This window comes from Acinonyx jubatus, chromosome B2, assembly GCF_027475565.1.
Source record: "Acinonyx jubatus isolate Ajub_Pintada_27869175 chromosome B2, VMU_Ajub_asm_v1.0, whole genome shotgun sequence".
Taxonomy (NCBI): Eukaryota; Metazoa; Chordata; class Mammalia; order Carnivora; family Felidae; genus Acinonyx; species Acinonyx jubatus.
This window is the reverse complement of record NC_069385.1, coordinates 51,643,196-51,667,239: the sequence shown is the minus strand read 5'-3', so window position 1 is coordinate 51,667,239 and position 24,044 is coordinate 51,643,196. Positions and strand designations below refer to the sequence as shown.

General features: G+C 37.7%; 1 protein-coding gene across 9 annotated transcripts in view; it reads right to left on the bottom strand.

The window, feature by feature from the left end:
* The window catches only part of CDK19 (cyclin dependent kinase 19), a 189,520-nt gene that overhangs the window by 137,011 nt on the left and 28,465 nt on the right, over positions 1–24,044 (bottom strand). For 7 of the 9 annotated variants that reach the window (XM_053222371.1, XM_027057090.2, XM_053222373.1 and 4 more), the window contains one exon: positions 5,983–6,044. The exons of the other annotated variants lie outside the window; for them this stretch is intronic. In XM_053222371.1, coding sequence (XP_053078346.1) covers positions 5,983–6,044 — 62 coding nt within the window. The remainder of the gene's footprint in view (positions 1–5,982; positions 6,045–24,044) is intronic. 9 annotated transcript variants of the gene reach the window in all.

The following is a 24,044-nucleotide window of genomic DNA, read 5'->3' as shown; positions in this document are numbered from 1 at the left end:
ATGTTGTCCACCTGAAACTAATATGACATTGTATGTTAATTGTACATCAATTAAAAAAACATATAGCGCAGTATGGGGCGCCTGGGTGGCTCAGTTGGTTAAGCATCCGACTTTGGCTCAGGTCATGATCTCCCAGTTTGTGAGTTCGAGCCCTGCGTCGGGCTCTGTACTGACAGCTCAGAGCCTGGAGCCTGCTTTGGATTCTGTGTCTCCCCCCTCTTTCTGTCCCTCCCCTGCTCATGTTCTGTCTCTCTCTCTCAATAATAAATAAACATTAAAAAAATAAAAAAAAAACATATAGCACAGTAAAGCAAAACAAGAATTCAGGAACCATGGAAATTCACCCTTTTAAAATGTATATTTCAGGGGCGCCTGGGTGGCTCAGTCCATTGAGCATCCGACTTCGGCTCAGGTCATGATCTCACAGCCCGTGAGTTGGAGCCCCGCGTCAGGCTCTGTGCTGACAGCTCAGAGCCTGGAACCTGCTTCGGATTCTGTATCTCTGTCTCTCTCTGCCCCTCCCCTGTTCATGCTTGCCTGCTCACTCTCGCTCTCTCTCTCTCTCAAAAATAAGTAAACATTGAAAAAATAAGATAATTTTTCCTTAAGATAATATGAAAGAAGAAACCTGTGAGTAAACATTTCAATTAGAATGCTTAGGAAGGGATACAGGAATATGAGTTTTTGGCAAATATCAGCAAAAATGAAACGTAACATTTGAAATTAACATTTCCTATATGGATAACAGTTTTCTGAGTGGAGGTGTCATCATGTGTGCCTTCACAGCCATCACAATACCTAGCAACTAACAATCAAATATTTAATGGATTAATTGATCAGAGGGCTGATGTTATTGGTTATCTACCTTTTCTAATAAAATGGAGGTTTACAGGGGCACCTGGGTGGCTCAGTCGGTTGAGCGGCCGACTTCGGCTCAGGTCATGATCTCGTGGTCCGTGAGTTCGAGCCCCGCATCGGGCTCTGTGCTGACCGCTCAGAGCCTGGAGCCTGTTTCGGATTCTGTGTCTCCCTCTCTCTCTGATCCTCCCCCATTCATGCTCTGTCTCTCTCTGTCTCAAAAATAAATAAACATTAAAAAAAAAAATGGAGGTTTACAGTAAGAGTCTCAAATTAAGTTTTTCATTCAACAAATAGTTTTGCCTATGGCAGTGCCTATTGGACCCTACAAGGATTATAATAATATATTGAGGTAAAATCTTCGTCCTACAGAAGTTCACAAAAGAGTGGAGGAACTAAGTAATGTGTGCAGTTACGATATAACATAAAATATAAAAAACTGCCTGAATCCCATGATTTAAAATATTTTTAAAACCATCGATTTAATCCTATCTTTCTTACAGAAGATTCAATGAGAGGAAGAGAGTGGGAGGAAGAGAAAGAGTCCTCCTATGACCTAATATGAGCAGTACATTACATCTCTTATACTATTGATTAGGATAATCTATTAAGATTGTTATACTCCATGGAAAGAAACTAGATGGCTTCCCTAAGATCAGAAAAAGGCACTCCTATTCAATATCATACTGGAAGTCCTAGCTAATACAGTAAAATAAGGAAATAAAAAGTATACCAATTAAGGAGGAAGAAATAAAACTCTCTGTTTACAGATGATATGACTATCTTTGGAGAAAATACCAAAGAATCAACAAAAAAAAAAAAAAAAAAAAAAAAAAGAAAAAAGAAAAAAAACCTCCTGGGACAAATAAATGATTATAGCAAGGTTTCAGGATACAAGGTTAATATACAAAAGTCAATTACTTTCTTGTATATCAACAATGAAAAGTTGGAGTTAAAATTAAATTTAAAACATAATAACATTTACATTAGCTCCCCCCAAAATGAAACACTTTTGTATAAATCTAACAAAGGATGTACAAGATCTATATAAGGAAAACTGAGGAAAGAAGTCAAGAAAGATCTAAATAAAGGGAGAGAGATTCCATGTATATGACTATGAATACCCCAATTGACAAGATATCTGTTCTTCCCAACTTAATCTATAGATTCAACACAATCCCAATCAAAATCCCAGCCAATTATTTTGTGGACATTGACAAAATGTCTCAAGTTGACTTGGAAAAACAAAAGACTCAGAATATCCAACACAATTTTGAAGAAGAAAAAGGCAAAAGACTGACATTATCCAACTTCAAGATTTACTATAAAGCTACAGTAATCAAGACAGGGTAGCATTGGGACACCCAGGTGGCTCAGTTGGTTAAGCATCCGACTTTGGCTCAGGTCATGATCTCATGGTTTGTGAGTTTGAGCCCTGCATTGGGCTCTGTGCTGACAGCTCAGAGCCTGGAGCCTGCTTCTGATTCTGTGTCCCCCTCTCTCTCTACCCCTTCCCTGCTCGCACTCTGTCTCTCTCTCTCAAAACTGAATAAATGTTTAAAAAAAAAAAAAAAAAAGACAGGGTAGCATTGGCAAAAGAATAGGAAATAGATTGACAGGATGGAATGGAGAGCCCAGAAATAGACCAACACAAATACAGTCAAATGATCTCTGTCTGACAAAGGACAACATGAGAGAAAAAACGGTATTTCAACAAATGCTGCTTAAACAAATGGGACATCCACATAAAAAAAAAATTAATCTAGACACAGACCTTACACCCCTCACAAAAATTAGTTCAAAATGGAACACAGATCTAAATGTAAAATATAAAACAGTAAAACTCCCATAAGACAATGTAGGAGAAGATCCAGATGATCTTGAGCTTGGAGATGACTTTTGACTAAAATTAAAAATTTCTCTGCAAAAGATACTTTCAAGAGACTAAAAAGACAAGTCACAGACTGGGCGAAAATATTCGCAAAATATATATCAGTTAAAAGACTGGTATTCAAAATATACAATTTGATATTGTTAAAACTCAATAAGGGACCCCATTTATTGAGGTGAAATGACCCCATTTTAAAATGGGCAAAAGACAGGCACCTGGGTGGCTCAGTCAGTTAAGTGTCTGACTGGGCTCAGGTCACGATCTCGCGGTCCATGAGTTTGAGTCCCACATCGGGCTCCATGCTGACAGCTCAGAGTCTGGAGCCTGCTTCGGATTCTGTGTCTCCCTCTCTCTCTGTCCCTCCCCAACTCACACTGTGTCTTTGTCTCTCAAAAATGAATAAACATTAAACAAAATTTTTTTTTAACGGGCAAAAGACCTACACAGACATCTCACCGAAGAAGATATGCAGATGACAAATAAGCATATGAAAAGATGGTCAACATCATATGTCATTACAGGGCTGCAAATTAAAACACAAAACAAGATAGACCCACTTAAATATAGTCAAACGATCTCTGACAATGGGACAAAGGATATACCTATTGGAATGGCCAAAACGCAGAAAATCAAATGCTAACAAGGATGTGAAACAATAGGAGAGCCACTTAATTGTTGGTGGAAATGCAAAATGATACAGCCACTTTGGAAGAGTTTGGCAGTTTCTTATAAAACCAAACATTCTCTTATCATACGATCCAGCAATTACACTCCTTGGTATTTACCCAAATGAACTAGAAACTATGTCCACACAACAACTGGCACATGAATGAATGTTTATAAGTAGCTTTCCTCATAATTGCCAAAACCTGGAAGCAATCACGATATCCTTCAGTAGGTGAATGGATAAATAAATTGCGGTCCATCCAGACAATGAAATGTTATTCAGCACTAAAAAGAAATGAGCTATCAAGCCATAGAAGGGCATGGAGGAAGCTTAAATGAAGGAAGCTAATGTCAGGCTACATGCTGTATGATTACAACTATGCCATTCTGAAAAAGGTAGAACTATAGAGACAGGAAAAGATCAATGGTTGCCAGTGACCCAAAGGAAAGAAGCCAGGGATAAATAAGTGGAGCCCAGGATATGTTCAGGTCAACAAAATTACTCTGTTTGATACCATATTAGTGGATACATATGATTATACATTGTCAAACCCACAGATTATACAACCCAAAGAGTGAGCCTGAAGGTAAACTGTGGGCTTTAATTAATAATAATCTAACAATACTGGCCCATCAATTATAGCAAATGTACCATACTAATGCAAGATGGTTAAGGTGGGGGAGTAAGGGGGTATATGAAAACCCTCTGTACTTTCCACTCAATTTTTCTATAAACTTAAAACTGCTCTAAAAAATAAAGACAATCATTTTTGAAAAAATATTTTAGAACCATCTATTTCATCACATCCCATCTCATAGAAATTGGGGGATAAGGACATGGGGAAATTGGGGGATAAGGACAGAACTTTTATCTTTATAAAAGTTCTTTTATCTTTAACTTTATATCTTGTATCTTTTATGCTAGTGCTTAGAGTAATATATTGAGATTCTCAACTGGTAACAAAATATAGCACACTCAGGTTAGTTAAGCAAACATAAGGCTGCATAATTCAACAGTAGTGAATATAGCCAACTAGCCTGAAAATGAAGCATGAAAAGGCCTTCAAGAAATTACTTTTAATATTGTCAGTAAATAGAAAATATCCTCCAACTGGCCACTGAAAAGTAAAAGAAAGGAGAAATGGCCTAAGGGGTAAAATTGCAGCTAACTACAATAAACAGTCTGAAACTCATTTATCTCCCCATTAACTATCTCCTAGTTAATAAAAGCTTCTCTGAATAGGAGGAAAGAGAAAGAAATAGTTACACTCGGTTGATTATAAAATGGAATGATCCTGTGTTGGGCACACAGTAGAAATTTACTAAATATGTACTACCCTAACTTTGCATAAGGTGTACAACCTGCATTTAAAATATAAGATATAGCCACTACAGATGAAATTTCCAGAAGAAATAAGAAAGCCATTCCTCTAATCCCATTCAGAATCTATCTAAAAACTAGCCACATTATGAACATTATGTCTAAGAGTACAACATTTTGTCAGCTGCTATAGATCTTTAAAAGCAAAACAAACGACAACAAAAAGCCTCTATTCAAGCATCATCGAAGAAAGTTCGTAAGTGGTTTTACAAATTCACAGAAAGTACTATCTATACTAACTGGCACATAAAAGGAAAACATTTCTATTGTTTAAAAAAAAAAAAAAAAAAAAGGGGCGCCTGGGTGGCGCAGTCGGTTAAGCGTCCGACTTCAGCCAGGTCACGATCTCGCGGTCCGTGAGTTTGAGCCCCGCGTCAGGCTCTGGGCTGATGGCTCAGAGCCTGGAGCCTGTTTCCGATTCTGTGTCTCCCTCTCTCTCTGCCCCTCCCCCGTTCATGCTCTGTCTCTCTCTGTCCCAAAAATAAATAAACATTGAAAAAAAAATTAAAAAAAAAAAAAGTCAAAGGAGCATTACCCCGGAAAGGTGTGTCACATTATTTTCTTTAAAAGTAACTCATTAAGAAGGTCTCTATAAAAACATATTTTACAAATATGTGGGATGTGTTTGTTTCTCTCCTGAGACAAGAACTAACTTGAGAGAAGAGCATATTAACACATTCTGAAGAGAGAAGTAATTAACATATTGGAAACTAACATTTTTGGCACATGGGACCTACAGCAAGAATGTCTATCCTCTAGTCATGAGTCATGGACGAGGCTGCCTCTATTGTGAAGCAATCTTTCAGTAAAAGGAGCAGCAGGGAAGAATACAACATATGAATAATGCCTTGGACAACTTCCCAGGAAGAAATCATCACGAAGCTAGGTCTGAGAAAGCGAGGCAGTAGAAACCATGCATTATGATGCTCTCTTTTCTTAATCACTCCTACTCTTTAGTTAACAGCAGAGAGTGAAATTCAGTCTTTAGTTCTATCTAAAGGCTTATATTTTGTACGGATTTTAATAATACTAAATAAAATTATAGAACCTGGTCTTTAATTTTGTGAATTATTTAATGCATCATTATAAATTATTTTGTGGCGACATTTGTGACGAGTTCTCACCTGTCACATACCCACCCCAGCACACACACACAGTGACACCAGAAGGCAACACTCTGCTTTACCTTCTGCTGAAAAGTCTGCTACCTCCAACGCTTGAGGTCCATACACGAAGCCCTCCTGGAATCTATGAACACAGCAGAGGCAAAAGGCAGAGAAGTTTATGTAGATTTAAAGTTACACTGCCCAAAACATAAAATGCCAAATGCCTATCACAAGTCTACATATCTGCCAAGGAAATCAGATCTCAGATTTGACAATGAGCAAATCAACAGTATACTGATAATATTCAGAGTTCATTATATGTTATGCAGCTAATTGCATGAAAAAAAAAAAACAAAAGTTGAGCCTTATTTAATTTATATTCTCATCAAAAGAAGTGACTTGTACTACTGGAGATACTAAGAGGAGCAACAAGGTAGGAATTCATATATGCCGAAAGTAACAAATTAATTTTTAAAGTTACGCAAGAGGGGGGGGCCTGGCTGGTTCAATTGGTAGAGCATGCAACTCTTGATCTCAGGGTCGTGAGTTCAAGCCCCATGCTAGATGTAGAGGTTACTTATAAATAAATAATAAGTATTAATAAATTAATAAATAATGAAATTATGTGAAGAACCAATACATACATTAAGAATATAAGAGCAGTTAAGCAGAAAAATATTCTTCACATCATGAAATGTGATAGACCCTACAGCTCAAGGTACATTCTTTCTAGGACCCGAGATTGTTGGGGCTGCAGAAGAAAAACAATTAGAAACAGATCTGGAAGAGGACAAGGCAGAGGAAAAAGGGAAAAGTAGAACCGTAAAGATATTCTAATGCCAAGATTTAATTTAAGTTGGACAGTAATGTTGAAATGAGCAAGGTACTACATATGCTAGGCAGTAAGGGAGAAATCTACCTTTTCCAATATTATAAAATAAATGTAAGTATGAAACATGAAAAGCTTTTCAGAGAACACCCTTGTAAAAAAAATTAAGGATGTAATCAGGTAAAATCTTTAGAACTCAGATTTCACTCATTCTTTTCTTTTGTAGGATAAAAGACTTACAAAATGCAGCTGATGTAGATGAGCAGGAATTAGATAATTTTACTAGCTATTAAATTTAAAAGAGGGGGGGTGCCTGGGTGGCTCAGTCGGTTAAGCGCCCAAATTCGGCTCAAGTCGTGATCTCACAGTTTGTAGGTTCAAGCCCCGCACTGGACTCTGTGCTGACAGCTCAGAGCCTGGAACTGTTTCGGATTCTGTGTCTCCCTCTCCCTGCCCCTCCCTGGCTCACACTCTGTCTCTCTGTCTCTCAAAAATAAACATTAAAAAAATTTCTGTTTAATTTAAAAGAGGGGGGGGCATGTTATCTTTATGTAATATTTAGAAATCCTTAAAAATGTCATCAAATAATTAGGGAAGAAGAAACAAAGTGTTGCCTTAAAACATGTTATGTCAAGGAAGAAACAATATTATAAAACATTTGCCCTAAAGTCAGATGGCTTCAGTTCAAGTTCCAGATAAACCATTCAATTACTTTGAGACATCAAGCAGGTCACTTAATCTCTTAGCACAACCAGAGTTGTTCAATGAGGACTCCTTCCTTCACCATCTCACAGATTTATACTGAATATCAAATGAAATAAGATATTAAAAATCACAGAATGCTATATTTTGTAAAAATTTAAATCGGTGCAACTGACTTAAATTACCAACTTAATAAAAGCTGTTATAGGGGCACCTAGGTGGCTCAGTCGGTTAAGCATCCGACTTCAGTTCAGGCCATGATCTCATGGTTCATGAGTTCAAGCCCCGCATTGGGCTGTCTGCTGTCAGCTCAAGAGCCCACTTGGAATCCTCTGTCTCCCTCTCTCTCTGCCCCTCCCCCACTCATTCTTATTCTCATTCTCTCTTTCTCTCTCAAAAATAAATAAGACTTTTTTTTTTAAGTTGTTAGAGGGAACACAGAGCACCAAACCAAGGAATCTGGGGAACCAGACGGGGAAGGAAGCCCAAAGCAAAAAGACTAAGCTGACCAAAAGAGCCTAGAGTAGTTGTCAGGGCAAAATGGCAGCCTGAAAAATCACAGTCCCCAAGAGACGGTTGTACCATATTACTAATTTAGCTATTTGCCCAACATTGTCTGCTTCAGATTTATCTTCTCTAAATTCCCAAAACAATCTTATAGACTGCACCCTCCGCTAAAACACTGCTTGTGACATTCTAAGCTAAGGATCTAAGACACTAAGTTACTTACTTGCATATTGCATATCTTTCTAAAAACCAGGCTGATACAATCCTCCCCCCATAAAACAATAAGGGCAGCAAAGTCTACTATGAGATGCATGATGTGCCACAAACAATTCCAAGAGCTCCACAGGTATTAAGTCATTCGGTCTTCACAACTCTGAGGTATTATCCTCACTTTACAAATAAAGAAACTGAGACACAAGACCTTAAGAAACTTGCTTAAACACACACAGCCAGAAGTAGCAGATGTGCAATTCAAACAGACTAGTCACTGTATCATCCAGACTATGAACTAAAATCATATAAACCAGGTACTTCTCTATATGTAAGAAACCAAGCAATTATAAATGTTCATAAGTATTCAATCATGCTATATAGATTCTTCAGCATTTGTAACATTTTCCTGGGAACTTAAAATCCAAATGATTGTTGTACAAAACATGTTAAAAAAAAAAGGGAAATGTTTATGACTCCGATCATGAGTAATATATATATGGTCATACATCTCCAAATAACATTAAAATAATACTGGTGTTAGAGTAGCACCGGTGATTTAGTTCCATTTTTTTAAATCGCTGCCATATGGGGCACCTGGCTGGCTCAATCAGTAGAATATGCGACTTGATCTCAGGGTCGTGAGTTCGAGCCCCATGTTGGGCAAGGAGCCTAAAGTTAATTAATTAATTAAATAAAACTGCCGCCATGTGATTATATAACTCACTCTTAAATATTTTATAAGCTTTAAAAAAAAATTCAACACCAAAGCATAAGAGACTCTTAAAAACTGAGAACAAACTGAGGGTTGATGGGGGGTGGGAGGGAGGGAGGGAGGGTGATGGGTACTGAGGAGGGCACCTTTTGGGATGAGCACTGGGTGTTGTATGGAAACCAATTTGACAACAAACTTCATATATTGGAAAAAAAATTCAACACAATGAGATACTATCACATGCCCATTAAGATGGCTACTAACAATTTTTTTTTTTTTTAAGGTGGAAAATAGTGTTGGTGAGGATATGGAGAAATTGGAATCCCTGTGTGTTGTTGGTGAGAATGCAAAATGGGGTAATTGCAAAGAAAACAGTATGGCAGTTCCTCAAAAATTTAACAATAAAATTACCATAGTATCCAGCAATTCTACTTCTGGGTATATAGCCAAAAGGATTCAAAGCAGGGACTCTCAAAGAGATATTTATATGCCCATATTCATAGCAGCATTATTCATTATAGCCTAAAACTGGAACTCAACCAAGTCTCCATTGATGGGTAAATGGATAAACAAACTGTGGTATAGTTGAGGCATACCTCCTGTAATCTCCAGTGATGGAGGCACCCACTTCACTGGGCACATCATACAAGCCTTAATGAAAGACTTGCAAACTTCTCTGAATTTTCATTGCCCTTATCACCCTCAGTCATCAGTCAAGGTTGAAAGAACTAATGGGATCCTCAAACTTAAAACTTCTAAACTTGACGAAACTCCTGGACTTTCCTGGCTAAGCTATTGCTTTTGATCTTGCTGACTGTTCCCAGTTTCCCCTTTGGAAAACAAACTCATTCCACATGAGAAAATCACCAAGAGACCAATGTCTATCACCTTCTGCTGATCCCTTGTTATTTCAGCCTAGTATGACCAGCTACTATAAGTCTCTAGTGTCTTACCCTCAAGCCTATCATTAACAGGTTAAAGAAGCCATCCCAGATCCCAATTCAAAGGATCCCATTGGTCACATTCTAGGCCTGGTGATTCGATATTCCAGAAACAACATCAGAGGACACCAGCCCTCAAACCTCGTTGCAAGGGACCTTACCAAGTGCTCCTGACCACGGACACTGCTGCAAAATTAAAAGGTGTTGAGCCTTGAATACACATCTCACAAAAGGCTCCACCCGACATCCAGTGCTGCACAGACAGGGGAAACCCGCCAAATCAATTTGATGAGGAAGAGAAGTAGCTGACATCAGCTACAGTCTTGTTACTGTAACAGTCAGTAACTAACTGACTAACAGTCTTGTTACTGCCCAGGACCATGGATCAAGATTTCATACTTTAACTAAACATGAAACTCTTTCTTCTCTTCCTTTCCTTTCCTCTGGCATTGGCTTGGAAAGATAACATACTCATCTTTACCTCCCAGGCCATAACTAAGGAGGTAACTTCTGGAAACTAGAACAACCATTTATATCAGGCTAGGAGAAAATCTATGCCTCTAACTTTTATTAAGCAAAATAAGACATCTCACTGGCAGGCTCCCCTATACTTAACATTGCTGACTTAAAAAGGAACTAGCAGGAGATATTCACGATTCAGGATTCACTTCTTTGACAGGTCCCTATTTCCCTGGTTAGGAATAAATGTAATGAGGCTATGATCAAGAACTTCTCCTTAATTCTTAAAATTATTGCAAAATCTGCAAAAGCAATAGCAGCCCAAAAGAGATCCTTAGACTTTCTAGCCAGAGTTTTTCTTGATAATAGGATAGCTCTTGATTATCTTTTAGCTGAGCAAGGAGGTGTTTATGCTATAGCCAATACCACTAGTTAGTTATACCTGGATTAACATTTCTGGGGAAGCTGAAACTTAACTATGTAAGATCACTGGGCAGGCCACGTGGCCAAAAAAAGGTGACTCATTCAGCAGGTCTTTCTTTGACCCATATGATTTAATTTGTTTGGGTCTTGGGGACCATGGCTCCAAAATGCACTCCAAACATTAGAAATTATCCTGTTTATAGTAATCGTAATAATCTTACTGGCAAATTGCATTCTCAAAAAAAAACTCTAAACGCCTGTTAGCAGCCACTAACCACCAAGCAAATGATCTCCCTAAGAAGGGGATGTCAGGAGAAACAACAACAACAACAACAACAAGGATGACTGACTTAAAAACCGCAAACCTGAAGCTGTTACTTGTGAATATCACAGAGATTAGGCCAAAAACATGACCTATGGATACCACATAAAGAAACAACAACAACAACTGTGGGAACTTTCCAGAGCAATAGCTGAGAGTAGTGCCAATGCCTTAAATTTTGAGCACATCTCTCAGTTAAACTGAGAGTCTAATCCCAAGGAGGTAACGGTTAAAAAGAAAATCAAAAGTCCTAAGAGGCATCACTTAGTTTAAGGCCCCAAGTCAGTAAACCAGGGCTTAACACCAGATCTAAATGTAGTTTCAACTTCCCTAGAAATGTAAGTCTTAACTAGTCAGTCAAAAATTTTCTGATCATCACCACTGAGGTGTGCCACGGGCCTTCTCCATCCCTCAAAAGAAGATATGGTGATCTGCATAGTAAGACCTCCAGCCCATTCCTTTAAGGACACATGATCTTGCCTGAAACAGTCCTTTCTTCTGTTTTGCTTAGAACTCTCTTGCCCCACCCTCTTTCCTATAAAAACCTTCCATTTTGTTCAACTCCTCAGAGCACCTCTCTACTTACTTGCTGGATGAGATGCTACCTGATTCATGAATCATTTAATAAAGCCAATTAGATCTTCAAACTTTCTTTTTTAATGTGGTATAAACTTGGGGCACCTGGGTGGCTCAGTCAGTTGAGCACCTGACTCTTGATTACCACCCCAGTCGTGATCTCCTAGTTGTGAGATCAAGCCCCGAGGGGGCTCCAAAGGGGGCATGGAACCTGCTTGAGAGTCTCTTTTTCCCTCTCCCTATGCCCCTCCCCCACTCACACTCTTGCTCTCAAAAATAAATAAACATTAACAAGATAAAATAATGTTTTAAAATGTCTAAATGTGGTGTATGCTTTCCGACACATACTACAACATAGATTAACCTTAAGGATATTATGCTAGACGCAGTAAGTAAGTCACAAAAGGACAAACACTGTGTGATTCTACTTCTATTGAGGTAGTGGGCAAATGCATAAAGACAAAGTAGGATGGAAGTTGCCACAGGCTGGGGGAAAGGGAGAAATGTGGAGTTATTCTTTAAAGATACAGGGTTTCCGTTTTGCAAGATGAAAAGAGTTCTGTGGATGGATGGTGGTGACAGCACACAAAACTATGAATGTACTTAATGCCACTGTACAGTTAAGAATGATTAAAATGGTAAATTTTGTGTGCATTTTACCCCATTAAAAAAAAAAAGTCACAATGTGCCAAGTGTATAAAACCTAAAGTATAGAGCAGAAAAATAAAACCACTCATTATTTCATCTTCGAGAAAAACTAATTGCAAATCCCCTTTGAATGTATGTTACCCAGTTGAAAAAGCCACGCTGGATAATTTTTTGGAATGTAATTCCTATCGATGCCATTCTTATCAATGTTCCTCGTTAGTAACGAAATCTTTAATTTTTCTAAAAGCGTGGAAAGATTTGTAACTCAAGGATTAAAATCATTCAAGCACGATTTTTACTCCCAGAACTTGAACAGTATGGTATCAAAACCATGGCTTCCACCCTCTAGGTTTCCCCGCAGAATAGCTTCTCTACTTAGTTACCAAACAGTTATATTTCTTGCATTTCAAGACTATCAACCAAATCTCTTCTGTAAGAGACTAAGCTACTACTACTTAGCAGCTGTACTAAATTGGTCTCCCCACCTCCAGTCTCAATCCTCTCTGTGGCAGACACTGCTGGCGGTCTATATACCTGTTCTCCCTTTACTGCTCAGTAACAGACTCTGGTTTTATCCTGGGCACCATGCCCCCAAGTAATAGTGTACCCTTTCCAGCCTTCCCAGCTGCTAGGACTGGCCAACGAGCTGTAAGTGGAAGTCATGGATTGTGACCTTCCAGAAAAGCTACTTGAAGGGAACAGACTTGGCTGGGAGTGTGTCTGGTACTGGGACACGATGGGTGGCACTCTGGCCATCATTTTGGACTGCAAGGTAATAGAAGCAATGCCAACGGACGGTGAAGCAAACAGAAGGAACTCAGTCCTTGATGATCCCAGCTTCATCATACAAAGAACAACCTGTAGGCTTCTCATACCACCCTGCCTTTGCACAGGTGCTTGCAATGGCTTTCTCCCGAACCTTCCTCCTCCCTTCCTTCAAATCCCAGCTCCTCCAAAATATTCGCCTGCTGCAGCCACCACCAACACAGGTCCAGACAACACAATCATGTACCAAATGTGAATAGGCAGTCTTCCTATGTTTACCTTTTCTAGGCAGGTACTACAATATTTCTCAATTATAATATAAGGTTGGTTTTCTTGTCTGCCTTGTCACTAAAGTAAAATTCCCTGAGGACAGAAACCATCAGAAATTCTTTGGCTTTTGATAGCCCTTCACACAGGGTCTAGACTATACAGAAGTATTCAATAAATGTCAGGTGAATGAATCAAGTTCAGAGAAATAGTCATTCTTGAGCCCTTCAAAAACTTCATATTCTCAAACATTTAAAAGCACACTATTGCCTTCATTTCAAGTTATAAAAACTCTGATAATAAGGAATATATCAGAAGACATCAGGATTTTAAGCCAGTTGGTAATACTGTACTTAATTTCCTTAACTATAATGTATCATTTCTCTTCCAAAACAAACCAACTATCCTCAGAGGATAAATAAATCTATTTTTTTTTTTCAGTACAACTTTTGAGGTGTTCAAGAGGAGAAAGCAATAGAGAACATTTTCTCTCTTTGCAAGACATCCCTCCGACAAATAGGACCATTTCTGTGCCAAGCATTATACTAAGCAATTAAAATACAGAAAAATGAGCTCTTTGAAAGAGAAAAAGCCCCAGGGTATTATTGTGAGTGCATCTATCCCCATCTCCACAAGATGAGAAAGCCTAAAGGAGATGGCATTTAGATTTTTTTTTATTTTTAAGGGAAAAAAATGAAACTTTTAAGAGATTTTGGTTTCCCACTTTTTATGAGCTCAAGTTTGTTTTTATGTAAAACAGAAGGAGCCAGTGTCTTTTAGTGCCCCCTATATATCACTGTACCAGGTTCTTTATATACATAATTTCAACTAAGCCTCATAAAACTTCTGTGAGATAGTTCTCCACCTCATTTTAAAGGCTTCACGAAGTACGTGATTTGTGAAGTTAAACAACTAGGATCTGAACTCAGAAATGCCTGCTTCTAACAAATGCTGTCCATTACATGCTAGCCCATAAATTCTTAGATATAAACATAAAATACAGGAACCAAGAGAAAGTTATCAGTAAATAACTCACCAGTTAACTAAGCTTGCATATGCTTCATCGCTGTTTATCACTTTTTGGTTGGGTGCAAGGAAGCCACTTTTTAAATGATGAGAAAAAAACTGACTTTAAAGAGCACAACTGGCTGGGAGGTGCCTGGCTGGCTCAGCCAGTAGAGTATGCAACTCTTGATCTTGGGGTTCTGAATTCAAGCCCCACACTGGGTGTGGAGTCTACTTAATTTTAAAAAAATGATAATAATAAGTAAATAAATAAATAAATAACACAAGTGATAGAACCAAAATTCAAGTTTCTGAAATAAGCTTTAGAGTATAAACAAAAACCAACAGCAAAATTTCAAAATGTATCTTTCTCGTTACTATCTTAATTCCTTCCAGTATAAATACAAGAAAACATTGCAGGGGGCAAGGTCTCTCCTAAATCCTAGGTATCTGTTATACAATTTCAACCCGTGACCCTAAGGAAAGCCTGCCTATTCTCACACATACTATTTAGAATAATACCTCAGGTGAGTAACTACATCCATTAAAAGGTTACTAAAAATGGTAGTAATAATTATAATAGAGATAAAGCAAGAAAATAACTCCAGGGAAAAAGATTAACTTAACACTGTGTTATAATTCAATAACCTTCACCCATGTCTTCTCAAACCTCTATCCACATCTTCTCAAACCCCAAAAGTAGTGTATTACTGTGATACTACATGTATATTCCAGGCAATGTTTCATAAGAGGTTCATGAAAGGATATAACATAAAACTGAACAAGAAGTGTCCTGAAATGGCAGCATTTCAACTAGATTAAAAAATGTCCCAACAATGAGGACTGCTCAATGCATAGATGGAAAACCAAAAGAAAAAAGGAGTGAAATTTCCTTCTATGGGACCATTTAAAATGCAGAAATTCTTACCTGTATGAAAGTTCGTGGTTAATCCTATCTGAAAAAGCAAGAGAGGTTGGCATTGGTGACCTAAGTCTTTTTCACCAGGAAATGAATACCTCGGTTCCAAAAGCCCCAGCCATCAACCAACCAATCATCTTTTAGTTACCTGGATACTGTGGATCCTTCACTGTGTCCCAGAACTCAGAGTCTATGCTAACACTGCATTACTGTGACAATAACACTGAGCCAAAGTGTCATACCATGAATTCTACAGCCTTCTTTCCAATGATGAGAAACACAGCAGAATCTGGTGAAAGCAAGATCCTACTCAGAGACCCAAACAGCCCTTAATTCAGAGTCAAAAAAATGTCTGCAAATAACTTGCCCAAGTGCCTCCCTCACCCCACTCCAATCTCAGTTCCTCAGAATAAAAAGTGAAAGATGCGAACAAGGACTTTGTAAAATGTAAAAGTTATGCTACAGTGGGGTGCCTGGGTGGCTCAGGTGGTTAAACATTTGACTCTTGATTTCAGCTCCGGTCACAATCTCAGGGTTTGTGAGTTCAAGCCCTGCTGCGGAAACTGCTTGGGATTCTCTCTCTCCCTCTCTCTGCTCATATCCCATCCACTCTCAAAATAAATACACATTAAAAAAAAAAAGAAAAATTTATGCTACAGTTACACACCAAAACAGAAGCAACTTCTCAAAGGAAACTGCTACCCTGAACTAATTTAAGAGGGAAAAATTAGTAAGAGAAAAATGTATGATATAATAGCTCTTATCTTGTCAAAATAGAATTGAATTCTCACTTGTAGCTCCCCTTCTAAAAAAAAAAAAAGCCTGGAAACACAGGATGAAAGTAAGAACTACGGACACACTTCCCAGTCGAATTATGCCATTGGCAAAACTGCTATTTTCCCTTTTTATACCACTTCAAGTGACCCCACAATTTGATCCCAAGTTCTGAGAAATCCACTTAACCACCATTCCGGCCACTTCTCCGGGGGATCCTCCAGCCCATTCATCCAACTGGTCATTGAATCCCATCTATCTCCTAAACAGCTCTTGAACTGTTAGCCTAGCCTTGCCCATTTCCTACTCCCACAGCTGCTACTAAGAAACAGGTCTTCATCATTTCTCACTTGGACCTAACAGCCTCCTACTTCTACTCTCACCCTCTTGTCTTCTCCACCATCCATACCACTGCAAAACTCATCATGCAATTCCCCACCATGAGGCTACACACCTAACTGCTAGCAGTGGAGAATTCACTCTCGTGAATGAATGCCTACTTTTTGTACTATTAATCTGCATTTTACAACAGTATGTTGTTCCTTTTACAATCAGAAAAAAATCTACTATTTCCATTTGGGGAAATATTAGAATCTCTTCCATTTGGAATCCATTGCTCCACTTCTCCATCAGGCTAATGGCCAAATTCTGAAGTCAGGCACACAATGATCATGTTCTGCCTTTCTCAAACATACTTCCAACCTCCATCCCAAGTACCTACACAAGCCATCCTGAATTACTTGCTGTTGTGTTTCTTTTTTTAGAACTTTATACATTTTGCTTATTCTGTGTAGAATACAGAGATGTAACAATAATCTTGAGTCTGTTCCTAATAATCAACCTGCCTCCTACTGGTAGTTATTATCAAGACAGTATCTAGAAGAAGATACTCTCATTTTTACCTCATTTTGCGCATGCTATTCCTAACTGTGGCCTACAGTCCCACAGCTATACCAACACACCAAATTCTTTCCTTGTAATCCAGAAAGCTGATGTTTCTAAAAGGATAAAATAAGATGATGCTTTGCATCTGTAGCCTAAGAGATAATATAAGAGGAAGACAACACAAAGTGCTGAATCTGGGAAGAAGATGCCAGTGGAGTGGAGAAAAATAAAGCAAGGATGCTGGACAAATGTGCAGCATAGCTCTTCACAGAGTAGAGGGTTTTACCAGAAGTGTTATAAATTTTCTTATCAAGTAAAAGCACATTAAAGTTAAGCTTGAAAACAGTGGGAATACCCATATTACTTGCCCTCCTTCTTTTAGCACGAAAATTCAAAAGTCGGCCACTTTTTAAACGCACATGATTGGCTTTACCTTCCTTCAGTTCCTTCCACTACATAACAAGTACCAACAATCAAATGGAAATTAGACACTATGTAAGATCTCTTCTTTTGATTATAAATTACAAAATTGTCTCTTTCAAATCATATAAAATATAGAAACAAAACCCAGATTTTAAAAAATACAAACCAAACACATGAAAGAAATCACAACATTTCCTTCATTTGATTGTGCAATTGGGTCAAATGAAAGCAGCAAACAGTGTGACACAATACAAATATCTACCTAAAGAAAAAGATAGGAAAAGAACAGGGATAAAGACAGTTCAATGGGTTACAATGGTTGACAAGCAAATCTAAGGATTTTCATACTTTATGTGCTACATTATAGGCTTGGTTCTATTACAAATTACAAAATTATAATGTTCTTAGCTCTAATGATGATATTATGGTTATGCAGAAAAATGTGTTTATTTTTATGAGATGCATACTAAAATGTTAAAGTATATAGCACCATGATGATTGCAACTTAACTTTCAAGTGGTTCACAAAAATATAGATGCATACATAAACACATTTACAGAGAAAGCAAATATAGCAATCTGTTAACTGTTTAATATGGATCCGGGGAAGGCAAACTACAGCCAGGCCAAATCCAGCTGTGCCTGTTTTTGTAAATAAAGTTTTGTTCAACACTGCCATGTGCATTCATTCACCTGTTACATGGCTGCTTACTCACTACAACTACAGAATTGAGTAGTTGTGACAGAGACTGGCCTCTAGAACCTAAAATATTTACTGTCCCTTTACAAAAATACAGAAAATATCTAACCTTTCACAGAAAAAAAAAATTTGCAAACTCCTAATCTAGACAGTGAATATACTGGTGATCATAGGACTAAGTCTTTAAACTTTCCCATATGTTTAAAATATGTACAATTTTATACACGAATCTTTTGATTTCTCAAGAATACAGATGATTATAGGGGCACCTGGGAGGCTCAGTTGGTTGAGTGTCCGCTCTACACTTTGGCTCAGGTCATGATCCCAGGGTAATGGGATCAAGCCCCACAACAGGCTCCACACTGACCATGGAACCTGCTTGGGATTCTCTCTCCCTCTTCCTTTGCCCCACCCCACCCCCCCCCGGATGTGTACAGGCATGCATGCACTCTCTATATAAAACAAAAAGTCTTTTAAAAAATAAAGAAAGAAAAAATACAGATGAATACAGAAACAGATCATTGAGATGGCTTGGACGCAATCATAATCCGGATATGACACTGAAAAGAGTTATTATGCAGGTTATAGTACAAAAGGAATGACTCTTTAAAACAGCAATTCAGTGATATCTATTTTCACACAGAGCTATCCTAGTAGGATTTATCCTATAGAAATACACGAGCATGAAAAGACTAATAGTAATAGCAGTGCTTGTTATCTGCCAGACCCTGTTGCAAGCACTTCGCCCGTCATGCGATCCTTGCGACAACCCTACAAGGTAAGTACTACCATTATCCCCACTTTACAGATGAGGAAACTAAGACACAGTTAACCTGCCCAAGTCAAACAGCTAAAAAGTGGTATAGCTGCGATTATGAATCCAGATAATACAACTTCAAAGCCCAATCTTAACTGCCATACACACTGCTTATTGAAAAAAGCACAAAGGAAATGAATGCAAAATACCCAAAAGATGAATACAAACAGCCAATACACAATGAAGGCACTTAACTTCCCTAGTAATAAAACAATAATAATATAGATAAAGGCAAAATATCATCTGCCTATGAATTTAGGTAAGCAAGCAAAAGCCACGTGGGCAAGGACAAAGAGAAAGAGAGAGCACTGAGCCCTTTTGGTAGTGTAAGTTGGTTCATCCTACGTGGAGAAAGTATTTGGCAATACATTGCTAAACGGGCAAACCCTGTGATCGAACAATTCTGCTTCTAAGAATTTATTATAAAGGAATAATGAGACACAAGTGGGCAAACATACTAAGCATTATTTATTCAGTAAAAATAACGAGAAAACAACATATTCATCAATAGGGGATTAATCATATTAAAATATTGCCAGACAATGGAATACCATAAAGCAAAATGATTATATGGATCTATATTTGCTAACGCAGAAAGATAACATCATTTAGCGTTTAGATTTTAAGAAATAAGATTAGGGGCACCTGGCTGGCTCAGTCAGTAGAGCAGGTGACTTTCGATCTTGGGGTTGTGAGTTCAAGCCCCACGTTGGGTGTAGAGATTACCTAAAAACTCTTTTTAAAAAAATGATTGAAACTGGGCACCTAGGTGGCTCAGTAGGTTGAGGGTCTGACTTTGGCTCAGGTCATGATTTCACAGCTCATGAGTTCGAGCCCTGTGTCAGGCTCTGTGCTACAAGCACCGAACCTAGAGCCTGCTTCGGATTCTGTGTCTCTGTCTCTCTCTGCCCCTCCCCTGCTCACTCTCTCTCTCTCAAAATAAACATTAAAAAAAAGAAGATTAAAAAAAGATTACCATTACATATGTAAGATAATCTTATTTTTTTAAGTTGTTTTTGTAAAGGTGAATATGTGTGTTTGTGTACATACCACAAATGAAAAGACAGAAAGAAGGAAATGCACCAAAATATTAAGTAATTATCACTTGGTGGGATTTTGAGTGTTTCTTACTTTCTTTCTCATAGCTTTCTTTACTATCTAATTACTTTTGCAGATTATATGACTTCTATAATTATTTTTTAAGCAATTTTTAAGTTTATTTAGAGAGCGTGCACACACAAGTGGGGGAGGGGCAGAGAGAGAAGGAGAGAGAGAAACCCAAGTTGGCTCAGTGCTCCATGCTGAGCCTGATGTGAGGCTTGATCTCGCAACCATGAGATCATGACCTGAGTCAAAACCAAGAAGCGGATGTTTAACCAATTGAGCCACCCAGGCACCCCTTATAATTATTTTAAAAACCATATTCAATTTAAAATATTTGCCTTTTACAGCTCAATAATCATCAGTTCCATATATATAACATGCATAACCATTTCCTTTTATAATATGTGGTGTGTTTTTAATTAAGAAATGCAGAAGAAAATGAAAAGAAATTCAGAACAATTTGTTCTTAAAGACTTCATGATACTCTAAAAATAAAAGACACTAAAGGATCAATGATCATCAAAATTTCATGTTAAAAAATTAGTAGCAGGATTAACACATGTATTACTTATAATATAAAAGTATCATCTCCTTTATTCCTCACAACTCATAAGTAAAAGATACCATCCCCATTTTACAGATTTCTATTTTCAGACCCTAATCCCTTCCAGTTCCTCCCAAGGTAGAAAAAAACTTTTTATACACATGTACAATGTGCTAAATGGGTAAGGGGCATTAAGAAGGACACTTGTTAGGGTGTTATATGGAGGGGATGAATCACTTGATTCTACTGATGAAATCATTATTGCACTATATGCTAACCAACTGGGATGTAAATTAAAAAATAAATAAATAAATAAATAAATAAATATTTTTTTTTAATTTAAAACTTTTGTGCGTCAAAGGACACCATCAAGAAAGTGAAAAGGCAATCCACAAAATGAGAGAAAATATTTGCAAATCAAAAATCAGTTAAGAGCCTAGTATCCAGAATATATAAAGAACTTACAACCCAATAACAAAAAGAATAAAAAGAAAACCCAATGAAAAAATGGGCAAAGGGCTTAAATAAACACTTCTCCAAAGAATATACGCAAATGGTCAAAAAAGCACAGGAGAAGATATTCAATATCACTAGTTATTAGGAAAATACAAATCAAAACCACAACGGAATTCCAGTTTACGCCCACTAAGATGGTTAAAATCAAAAAGACAGACAATACCAAATGTTTGGATGTACAGAAATTGCAACTCTCACATTGTGCATGAGAATGTAAAATGGTGCAGCTGCTTTGGAAAACAGTGTGGTAGTTCTTCAAAATGCTAAATACAGGGCAAACATAACCCAGCAATTCCACTTTTTTATGCCCAAGACAATTTAAAATATAATTAAGTAAAAACTTCTACACAAATGTTCATAGAGAATTACTCGCAGTAGCCAAAAAAATGAAAACAACCCAAATGTTCATCAACTGATGAATGGATAAACAAAATGTGATATATGCATACAATGGAGTACTCTTCAGCCATTTAAAAGAATGATGTGCAGTTGACCTTCAACAAAGGTTTGAACTACGTGGCTCCATTTATATGCAGATTTTTTCAAATATATGAATAGTACTGAAAATGTATATTCTTTATGGTTTTCTTAACTTTTTCTTTTCTCTAGTTTACTTTATTATAAGAATACTACATATTAAACATAGAACATACAAAATATGTGCTGATCAACTGTTTATGTTATCGGTACAGCTACTGGTCAACAGTAGGGGAGTAGTAAAGTTTTAAAGAAGTAAAAATTCTAAGTGGATTTTCAACTGCATGAGCGTTGGTGCACCTAACCCCTGCATTGTTCAACAATAGTCATACATTCTACAACGTGGAGGAACTCTGAAAATATTATGCTAAGTGCAAGAAGCCAGACACAAACCACATATAGTATGATTTCACTTACATGAAATGTCTAGAAGAGACAAATCCAGAGACAGAAAGTAGAACAGTGTTTCCAGGAGCTAGGAGAATGGGGAAATTGGGAATGACTGCTAATGGGTACAGGTTTTTGGGGGAGGGGGCATGAGGGGGGAATCATGAAATGTTCTAAACTTGGTGGTAATGATTACACAACTGTGAATATACTAAAACCACTGAACTGTTGTGGGGAGGGGAGCATCTGCCAAGATGGATCTAAATAAATATTTCATCGATGAAAAATCCAGTACTTATCAATCAATATTTTAGAAAATTTATAGAAAAGTGCACCCTGACAAATGATAATTAATTTGCCGTCATCAATCTCTTCATTAAAGATTATGGACGGGGTGCCTGGTGGCTCAGACGGTTAAGCATCCAACTTCGGCTCCGGTCATGATCTCACAGCTGGTGAGTTTGAGCCCCATGTTGGGCTCTGTGCTGACAGCTCAGAGCCTAGAGCCTACTTTGCATTCTGTGTCTTCCTCTCTCTCTGCCCCTCCTCTGCTCACACTCTGTGTGTGTCTCTCTCTCAAAAATAAACATTAAAAAAAATTTTTTTTAAGATTATGGATACTCAGGGTGCCTGGATGGCTCAGTCAGTTAAGCCTCTGACTCTTGATTTGGGCTCAGGTGACTATCTCACAGGTGTGACCTCAAACCCCACTGTCAGTCTCCCCACCAGGGATGGAGCCTGCTTAAGACTCTCTCTCTCCCTCTGCCTCTGTCCCTCCCCGACTCAGTCTCTCTGCTCTCGCTCTCTCAAAGTAAAACAAACTTAAAAAAAATACATTAAAATAATAAATTTTTAAAAAAAGAGAAAGATGCCAGTAAGTTCTAAAAGTTTATGTTGTGTTTTTATTGCTACCCATAAGTACATCCAGAAAGAAAACTTTTAAGTTTTTAATCATCTAAGTTCTTAAAACCCCTACTTTATGCAGATCAATAGAGTAATACTAGGAAACACTAGTCCACTTTGAAGTTTCCTAATGGTGATCTCCATTTTAAAGTCAGTTAAACACATTTTGATTTATGTATTCTTTCCTTTCGCTTTATGTATTTTTAAAATTTTTTTTATGTTTATTTATTTTTGAGAGAGAGAGAGAGAGACAGAGAACAAACAGGAGAGGCGCAGAAAGAGAGGGAGACACAGAATCGGAAGCAGGCTCCAGGCTCTGAGCTGTCAGCACACAGCCCGACGCGGGGCTCGAACTCACAAACCATGAGATCATGACCTGAGCCCAAGTCGGACACTTAACTGACTGAACCACTCAGGCGCCCCACTTTATATATTTCACTTTAGAAAATTCCCTCTCAGAAAACCAAAGTTTTAACTAAATATCTGTTGATCATAGCGTTGTCTGTACTAATAAAAAGTTACAAACAACATAAGCATCGATCAACAGAGTTACACAGTAAACAAATAGCGGTACATCCATACAGTGGAATAGCATCACCAAAAATAGAGACAAGGGTTTTCGGAGGAAGGAAGATGAGAAAGCAGACTTTTTTACCCATACCCCCAAGAATAACTGCATTTCATTAATGATATTATTGGTAGAAGAGTTGTATATGCGATTTGTACAATTTTGTTTTGTTTTATTTATTTTTGAGAGGGAGAGAGCGAACAGGAGAGGGGCAGAGAGGGGGGGTCAGAGGATCCCAAGCACCTGTCAGCACAGAGCCCAACGTGGGGCTAGAACTCATGAACTATGAGATCATGACCTGAGCTGAAGTCCAACACTTAACTGACTGAGCCACCCAGGCGCCCCTCCATTATATATTTTTAAATGGAAAATTAAGGTTACCAAAATCATGTAGAATACAATCACATTCTTGAGAAAATAAAAGCATATGTTGTCCAGAAAAACATATAGAAAAATGTATACCATACCATTCATAGTGTTCACCTATGAATTATTTTACTTCTTTTTGCTTATCTTTATTTTTTTCCAGCTTTGAGACATAATTGACATAAAACACTGTTTAAGTTTAAAGTATATAATGTGACGATTTATGTATGTATTGGGAAATGATTGCCACAATAAAGTTAGTTACATCTATCATCTCATAGTTACATTTTGTATGTGTGTGTGCTTATCTCTACTTTCTAATTTTTCTTAAACGTGTTCTATTTATCATAAAAGTTTTTAATTTAAGAAAAAATAAGGTTCTCCTCTTTCA